General features: G+C 37.4%; 1 protein-coding gene across 4 annotated transcripts in view; it reads right to left on the bottom strand.

Moving 5' to 3' along the window:
- Nucleotides 1–6,959: 6,959 nt before the first annotated feature.
- The window catches only part of ZMAT1 (zinc finger matrin-type 1), a 40,670-nt gene continuing 38,131 nt past the window's right edge, over nt 6,960–9,498 (bottom strand). For 3 of the 4 annotated variants that reach the window (XM_059050546.2, XM_059050542.2, XM_059050543.2), the window contains exon 7: nt 7,671–9,206. In XM_059050546.2, the coding sequence (XP_058906529.1) occupies nt 7,889–9,206 (1,318 nt within the window). In that variant the 3' untranslated portion in view covers nt 7,671–7,888. Of the gene's footprint in view, nt 9,207–9,498 lie in introns of all 4 variants that reach the window. The other variant, XM_067024266.1, reaches the window with a different exon arrangement.

Below are 9,498 nucleotides of genomic sequence, written 5' to 3'. Positions count from 1 at the left end.
CAATAGCCTGAAAACGGTGTCAATGCAAGGTGTTCGTGACACGTTTATTTCTTCACCCTTCTTGAAGGCAGACTTTCCCTATCAAATCTCTCCTAGTACAAAAAAATGAAACCACAGAATTTTAAATTACCAGGTCTAATTCCACATATAATTTTTGTGAAATTTGTTTGTTTATATCAGGCTTCATTTCAAAAATATGTCAAGGCAGCTTACAAAGACAGAGGCTTGATGGTAAAAAAAAAAAAAAATAAGTGATGAAATTGTAGATAAAGAAAAGTAGAAAAAAATAAGAGTGAAGTTATGAGTGAAAAATGAGGGTTAGGTTGGTATTGAACCCCATATTCAATGTTTCAGAGCACCCTGTAAAACCTAGCCTAATAATCATCCAGCCGTTGAACACTGCTGGTATTCAGTACTTCTTGAGATAACCTAGTTTACTTTTGAACAACTATGACCACTAGAAAGGGCTTTTCCTTAGGATCACCACCATGTAATTTAGCACTTAGTCATTGTCTCCCTAATACTCTCTAATATTCTAATTTAATTAACATTTACTGAGAGTTCAATATGCGTCAGAAATTGTATTGATACGTTATCTCATTTAATCTTTAAATAACCTTGTGAGGTGAGTTTTTTAAATCTTCATTTTACAGATGAGGAAAAGTAAGGTTTCAGAGGTTGAATGACCTGCTTCTAGTTAGCTTAAAGCAAATGAGTGTTAGAATGGTCTTCCAAACATAGGTCTTCTGAATCTGAATCCAATGCCTGAGCTACTCCATGTCATTTCCCCATAATGCATATGTTTTTTTTTAATCCCCCTGTTGCACTATAAACTACCTGGGCACTTGGTAGGTTGCTACCAATTATTGAGTAACAAATATTACACTGAAGTGAATTCAGGGAAAGCCTCAGGGATCACCTCCTGACTTCACCGGATATAAGATACAGAAATATGTAAGGATAGGATTTTCTTCTTTTCTAGGATGGGAATGAGCCCTGCTCCACCCAACCTCTTAAGGTCTCTGTCAGCTTTGGAAAAGAAAAACATGATGTGAAGTATATACAAGCCAAATTAATGATTACTTTCTTGGTTACTTTATGCCGTATTTCTGGATAAAGGAGAGCTCGATATGCCACGGCTCTCACTCTTGCTCTCCCCATAGCTGCCCTGGTATTTATAGATTCATCCATTTTATGGTGGCTGAAAATTTGAGGAACCAAATAAAGCTCTTGCTTGCTTAGATTATTTCTTCAATGAAGGCAAAAGAGTACTGCACACTTCTTGTTTGTCCACCTCTTGCTGGGGGGTGGGTACCAGCTACACTTCCTCTGTCTAACAAATCTCCCTCCTTGTATACATATCAGGTGAGGTAAAATTGACATACATCTAATCTTTTGAAAAGAAATACAACACAGTTAGATTTTCCTGACACATTGTTCTACCCTCAGTGAGACAATTCAAGATTTTATGAATTCTCCCTCCTGTGTCTTGCCACAATATACCTAAAAATTATATAAAAACAAATGGAAGGAAACATAAATGGAGCAAACCTCTAGTGAGGTTATGCTAATAATTTTATTTTGTTTATAGATCTGTGGGGAATCCTTTTCTATCTTTCCAGAATATGATTTGTCATTGCTACTCCCGAACATCTGTTTTCCAAGATCCTGTCTTAAATTGAGGTACAGAGTGCAACTTTACTGACTCCAAGTCCCATGGGTCAATTGTTATGTACTTAAAGTTTTTAATTCTCTTTGGACTTGATTAAAAGGTCCCAAGAAAATTGGGTCTGTAATTAAATTAAGCTTCTTTCAATCTGAAGGCTACCTCTTTCCTTTAATGACATCATGATGCTTATTTGACTTTCTTGATATCAGTAACTATGAAATTAGCCTGTCTGCAGCTGGGCTTTGCTTTCCCACTTTCCTGCATCTCAACTCGTATATTTCTCAGACACCTATGACCTAGCCCTGGCATTTCATTCTTATCAAGAGAACTTCACAGTCTCTCTTCATCCATCTCTTACTCCCAGTTTTCTCTGATACCACCCTGCCCCTGATATCACACAGATCCTGTGTCTGATCTCCTCCCCTGTTTACCTAACACTCTTTTTTTTAATGAGCACATTAAATTCATTTAAGACCATCCCATCCAACTCCCTCTCATTTTCTTTTTCTGGTTAGAAATCCTCAATGATCTCTTTTACCTAACAGTAATGACTAAAACCCTCTCTGTCAAAGTCTTCCAGGTCTGACCCTACTCTTCCTGTGCATATTCTCTTATACATTCTCTGATGGGTTGCTCCCTCTATCTTTACTCTCTATCTGTAACCACCCCTACACTATGGAAATCCCTAGCCCTCTTACAGTATGGTCACAAATTATGTGGCCTTTGAGCTCAAGCCCACCAAGCCTTCTCCTAGTTCTTTCCTTCCCTTAGAGTGTACCTAGGCCCTTTTTTTACTTTATCAGACCAACACTTTTTAGGCCAGGTTAAGTTGTGATTTGATCATAGTTATCAGTCTGGTAGCCAGCAGGAGTGATAGAGATAGATACTAGGGGAGGGGGCTTGTTGTTTCACAAGGCAGAGGGCTAAATATCATCTGGAAGCAAGGTGGGAATGCTAGCCATTAACTGGGAGAAATGGATAGGGTTGCTGGATTTCACCAAAAATAAATACAAGGACATCCAGTTAAATATGAATTTCAGATAAACAATGACATTTTGTTTTAGTGTGTGTTCCAAATATTTCACTGGACATATTTATACTGAAAATTAGCTTTTTCTGAAATTCAAATTTAACTGAGCATTCTATGTTTTATCTGGCAATCCTAGAATTGTTCTACCTTTTCAAGTTCAGAGGGTTCAGGGGGAGGTGGGATTTCAAGATGAAGAGATGGAAGTCCCTTTCTCTGCTACACAGGATGCCTTCTGACTTTCACATTTTGCCTTAATTTGGTAATTAATTCTCTCAGTCTTTTGTTTTCTTTCTCCAATGCATCAATGTCATTCAGCAAGTCAGCAGATTCCATATAATTCCATATAATGGCTATTTCCCCCAATCCTCTTAACTGCTTGAGATATTACATTTGCACGTGCATTCCTTTCTGCTATTATCACCTGTGAAAATTTTAAAAATTGTACTGCTACAGCATGCCAGGAACAACTTACTACTAGTATTTTGCCAACTACCAATGACAGACTCTCATAGCCTGCTCCAAAATGGAGTCTATTCCCTAGGACTACTCTCAGTACCTCCTGTCTCAGTTAAGTTTCTGGGGGAAAATGACAATGAGACGGAGATTTGTTTGTAGGTAATTTACAGGGGTATGTTAAAAAGAACAACACTTGTGAGGGAAGCAGGAGATTAGTAGAGAAATTGAACTGTGATACAGTTCCAACAAAGGACTCAGCTGAGCCCATGGTCTTAAAGAGTTGCCCAAAATTGAAACAGGTGGCCTGGTTTTTGTATACCATCAATGTGGGCTGCCCCCAGAAGGCATGACCTTAGGAGAGTCAGTTCCCTTCAGACAAGGCCAATTCCGCAGACGGGGAAATGAGCGCCTCTGTCCTGAAAAGGTGTGGCAGTTCTGGGGAGCACAACACAGCACCCATTATAACAAATTTATTTGTATCTCCATTGCTGTCTGTTACCTATTCTATCAATCAATATAATTTTCAAAAATTTATCTTCATTTTTATTTTTCTATTATTTTCCTTACTATCTTTACCATCGTCTCTTCTCTCTTGTATTCCTTCCAATTTAAGTTTACTTTGTTGTCATAATACTTCCTAGGATGTGCTTTCTCTAGACTCTTCCTTCATCCACTGCTATCTGAACTTTTCCTTCCCCTTACCCACAATGTTTCTGCCCTGTTGAATTCGATTTCTGAAACTAGTGGTTTTCATTTTATATGTGGGTTTGTTCTTCTGGAGGAAACTATATGCTGGATAGTTCTGAAGTCCTCAAGGGCTTAGTTCACCTGAGCACTTTTTGATCTCTTGATGATTCTGTGCAATTTTTCCACTCAGCTGTAATTCAGAGCCTGTAATGACTTCTTTCAATGTTTCAGTTGCTCACAAACCTATTTTCGCAGTTTGATCAAGAAATAATGATGTCCCAGATGAGACTGGTAACAGTGAAGATGAAGAGAATTGGACATTACAAGAGATATTTTGGTGATATGATCAAAGGGAATTGCTTATGGTCTAATGTAGGAGTGAAGAGGTGCTCAAAAATGGTTTTTGGCTTGAGCAACTGAATGAAGGTTTTATAGAAATGGGGGAAACTGGGAGATGAATGATTGGTAATGGCAGAAGCAGGCACTCTATTTGGATAAATTAAGTTTGAAGTACCTGTTAGGTAGCTAAGTGGGTATATCAAAGAAGTAAGTCTTTGAACTGAGAAGAAAAGGTCTGCTTAGATGTCATTTCCTTTGGGAAGCCTTTCCTGAATACCCACTTGCCATCCCATTAAGCTTATTACCCTTGCTACCCACAGCATCCTTCATCACTCCTATTGTAGCTTTTATCAAATTTATATAGCAGTTTCCTATTTATTGGTACATTTTCTCTGTTAGAATGTGAGCTGTTTGTGGAACAGGACTAATGTTCTTCATTTTTTTCTCAGATTCCTTCCTGGCTCAGTGCTAACAGTCACCTCTTATTATTTGTTCAATGCATGCATACAAACCAGACAGCCAATTCCATTTTTCTCCATAGCTCCAATTATTGAAAATTATTTTCTAAATTCAGCCAAAATTTGCTTCCCTCTACCTTCCTTTCAAATGGGGATATACCTATGGAGCTAAGTGCTGTAAATTTACTTGTCTGAATACTGAATTCGATAACTTGCCTTAGATCATGTGATCATATATATATATATATATATATATATATATATATGCCTATTAGTCTTTCAAAACAAGCATGTAATAAAAATCCCAACATTGTTTTCAAATGTAGTATCTTTTTTTGCCCCCCCCACCACGTAATATCTTAAAAACTATGTCTCCTCAAACATGTTTTTGTATTGTCTTCCATAGCCAAATGTGGATTTAATATTTACGGTATTAAATTCATCTTGTTAGACTCAGCACTAAGCTCCAGAAGTGGAGATCATTTTGGATCCCTGCATATATATTTAAATATCTTGACATACTCTGACCTTCAAGTGCTCAGAGGCAGAAGCTGGAAGCAAAGCAAATGTGCTAAGGTTGGATCCAAGTCCTTGTTCCCAGTTTCAAGCAGAAAATAATAATTTCTGGTTAACAGAAAATTTATTTTATGGTGGGGTTAAGATAAAGCCCATTTTTGGCAAAAAAAGGGTTTTGTCCTAAAAATTTTTTAAACCATTTACTAGAGCAGGTCACTGATAACTTCTCCAAGAATGCAGTCAACACCACACCCTTATCCCTCCCCCAACTTGCCACACCACCAATTTAAATGATTTACCCAGTATTGACTAAAATTTTAATTTTTGATGTGTGCAGCTAATTTTAATAAATAATTCATCTATTTATTTTGGAAAGATCATAGTAATTTGGTATCTTAGTGAATATTCTTATGATATAGTTTGGATTCCCACCCTCCAGCTTTAAATGCAAAATGGACTTCTGCAAAAGAATTTACCAATTCTAAAAACGCTTAAAATTCAGTTGAACTCATCTTGTACTTCCTGTGGAAAAAATGCTACCTTTTTTACATGTTCAGAAAAGAGAATTTGCCATTTGCGTGGCCATTTAACACTCTATTTGCTCTACTCTGGTTCTTCTTTCCCCTCTCCTTTCACCAGTATACCATATGGGTTTTTTTAAAGAGTGGAAGTGATATTGTAACACCAATAGTATTATACCAAGTCTTCTGGAAGAAAAGTTAATTTGAGGACGAACTCCCCTTTGGACCATTCATTCAACCAGGTATGAGCCCAACAATCATATTATGCTTCAGTTAATATTTACCATTTTATTCAAATCTCAAGAAAAAACAACCATGAAATGCCTTGCCTAAGTGCAGATAAATCACCATCTAATTTTATTTGCTTTTTGATAGGATTAACACATCGAGGGAATACTGTAGCCTATTTTTCCTATTCCTGATGACTCCATGTTTGGATTTTGATGGTATTTCTACAAGGTCACACAGCAACTTGATGGTACAACTGAGACTAGAATCCTGGGATTTAGATTCCCAGGCTATGACTCTTTATACTATACCATGATGATGCTCAAATGCTTACAGGAGGTGTTTATCATAAAACATAAAAAAAAGGAGCACCAGAATAAAAAACATAATCAAGATGAAACAAGTTAAAGGTAATGCCTGGGTTTCCCTGGCAGCACAGTGGTTAAGAATCTGCCTGCCAATGCAGGGGACACGGGTTCGAGCCCTGGTCTGGGAACATCCCACATGCCATGGAGCAACTAAGCCCATGCGCCACAACTACTGAGCCTGCGCTCTAGAGCCCATGAGCCACAACTACTGAGCCCACGTGCCACAACTACTGAAGCCCATGGGCCTAGAGCCCGTGCTCCATAACAAGAGAAGCCACTGCAATGAGAAGCCTACACACTGCAACAAAGAGTAGCCCCCGCTTGCCACAACGAGAGAAAACCACACGCAGCAACGAAGACCCAATGCAGCCCAAAATAAATAATAAATAAATTTTAAATAAATAAATAAATAAATAAAGGTAATGCCCCCTCCTCACAGTCCTCTCCCACTTATAAATTCTTCCTTCTTCAGTTTCAAGTATTTAGCTGGTCATATTTTTCTAACTTAAAACTGAGCTTAAGCCTGAATATCAGCTTCTCCTAAGCTAGATGTAGGATAAATGAAACTATTAAAACTTTATAGTGTGATCTCCCCAGAGGTGCAAACTGTTTAATTATTTCCTCTCTCACTCCCAGAGTAAGATAACATCCAGCTGGGAAATGATCATTTACATAAAACAATATGTAGAAATTAAAACACTTTAATATAATATAAACATTTCCAGAATATAGACTGATTTTATCAGTATTTTTTTAGAGCTCTTTAAAACCATATATCATCTAAGTTTACTATAGACTGTTTCATTTTCCACTTTCAGAACTAGAAAATACAAAAATACACTGCAAATTAGATTTAACAAACAAAAAATTAGTCTAAATCGCTTCACACATTTTCCTTGGAGAAAACCAAGAAACAAACAAACACACAATAACAACAATAAAATACCACCAACACTAACACAAACCCAAACAAGGGATGGATTCTGTAATGCCTGGTAATTATCTCATTTAAAATAAATTATCTCCCACAGGTAAGTAATTCACTGTCACAGCAATTCGAAGAATAGAAGCAGAGACAGCCTCATTAAGGGAAATTACTTTATACACAGGAAACATGTAATTTTTCTTTCACTTTAGTAAATAAGGAAAAATAACTTGAGGAAAAGGCATATTGAATACTCTTACTTCACTTGGCTTTTGTTAGCGGTTAAAGTAACTGTCCACTTAGGAAAATTCAATAACACGAATTTAACAAAACCAAACTCTTCAACTTATTTCTTCAATTCAACCTTAAGGGAACAAAACTGAAAAGTTCAAAATCCAAGAGAAGACTCATCCTAAAGCACTGACACTTTTGTCATTTCTTCAATAGGCTTCCTTTTCTCTTATGTTCTTATTGTGTTCTTAGGTTCTTCTTGGGTTCTTCTTTCTCAGAGACTAGGTTTAGGCTTGTCTTTTCTTTCAATTCAATTTCAATTTTTACACATAAAAAACTAAGCTTTCCTGAACTGACACTGACTGTATTCACCTCTCCTTATCTTCATTGGATGTTCCTGTCTTTGTCTAAATTTCCCTATTCTTAACTGATTTCTCATTGGGTAAACAAAGCTAAAAGTTCAAAATCCAAGAATAGACTCATCCCAAAGCATTTCCTCTTCCGTCTTTTCTTCAACAGATTTCTTTTTCTCTTTCTTGTGCTTATGTTCTTCCTTCTCAGAGGGAACACCATGGCTTTTTTTCTTTTTTCGATGTTTAAGCTTTCCTGAACTAACTTTATCTCCCTCTCTTTTCCTTTCCTGGATACTCTTGTCCTTGTCTAGATCTGTATCCCCATAACTCTTTTTCCTTTTATGCTTTGACTGCTCCTTCTCTGGCTTTTCTTCACCTTCCTCCAGGTGCCTTCTTCTCTTCTGATGTTTCCGCATATGACTTGCTTCATGGTCACTGGTATTGTTTTCTGAGGAGAGGTGCTTGTAAACTTCAGATTCTATATTGTATGGGCCAGAATTATTTTCCTGCTGGCTAAGGCTCAGGGGTACTGGTTTTTCTGGGAAATAGTCTCTGGTGGGTTGGCAGTAGGTCATAGTGTCTAATCTCTGTTTGCTGTCATGAGTTGGTAAGCAATGAGGTAACTGGTTTTCCGCTGCCTGTGAAATATTGTATGATCTTGGGTAATTCTGGAAAGTCTCAAATGGGAGTCTCTGCTCAAACATTCTATGTCTGGGTCTGGAATCAACCATTTCTCTGTATTTATGGGTTTCCACAGAGCTATCGCTTCCCATTCTGAAACAAGTCTTTGGCTCTAGTCCTCTGGCTTTCTGCACTTTGATATAATCCTCAAGTTCATCTTGGAAAGAGTCATATGATCTCTTTGAATGAGCTGGTAACCAGTGATGTAATTGGCTTTCCACTGGTGAAGTACTGTATGGTCGTTGGGAGGTCTGAGAAGTCTCAAATGAAAATCTTTGCTCACACATTCTTGGTCTGGGTCCAGAATCAACTTCTCTGTACCCATGGGTTTCTACAGAGCTCTCGTTTATCTTTCTGAAACAAGTCTTTGGATCTAGTCCTCTGGCTTTCTGCACTTTGATATAATCTTCCAGTTCATCTTGGAAAGAGTCATATGTGTTCTTTGAATGAGCTGGTAAACAATGAGGTAACTGGTTTTCCACTGTTTGTGAAATATTGTATGGTCCTGGGTATATCTGGAAAGTCTCACATGGGAGTCTTTGTTCAAACATTCTATGTCTGGATCTGGAATCAACTGCTTCTCTGTACCTGCAGGCTTCCAAAGAAGTCTCTTCCACCTTTCTGAAACAAGTCTTTGGTTCTGGTCCTCTAGCTTTCTGTACTTTGATGTAATCTGTACTTTCATCTTGGTAAGATTCTGGTGGCTTCTTCGGATTCTTCACTAGATTGGTAACAATGGATTCTCTGCAAACAAGACAGTAGAAAGTTCTTGTTACTAGATTATTTTATTTGGAATGTTTGCTTTGCTTTCAAAAATATTAGTTTGAAAAAACAAATAGAACAGAGGCCCAAACAAAATTTTAAAACCTACCTCAATATAAAAGCTATAAATTGTGACTTTTTGTATGTCAAAGAGAAGCAGCAGGGATAGTCATATATCTCCTAAGCACCTCACCATGTTTTACACATAAAAAAATTTCAGGCCTGGGATGAAGGGAAAGATGGGTACAGAGAAGCAGACATATTTGATACTGCT

The sequence above is a fragment of the Kogia breviceps genome, chromosome X, assembly GCF_026419965.1.
Source record: "Kogia breviceps isolate mKogBre1 chromosome X, mKogBre1 haplotype 1, whole genome shotgun sequence".
Taxonomy (NCBI): Eukaryota; Metazoa; Chordata; class Mammalia; order Artiodactyla; family Physeteridae; genus Kogia; species Kogia breviceps.
This window is presented reverse-complemented; position numbering and strand designations above follow the sequence as displayed.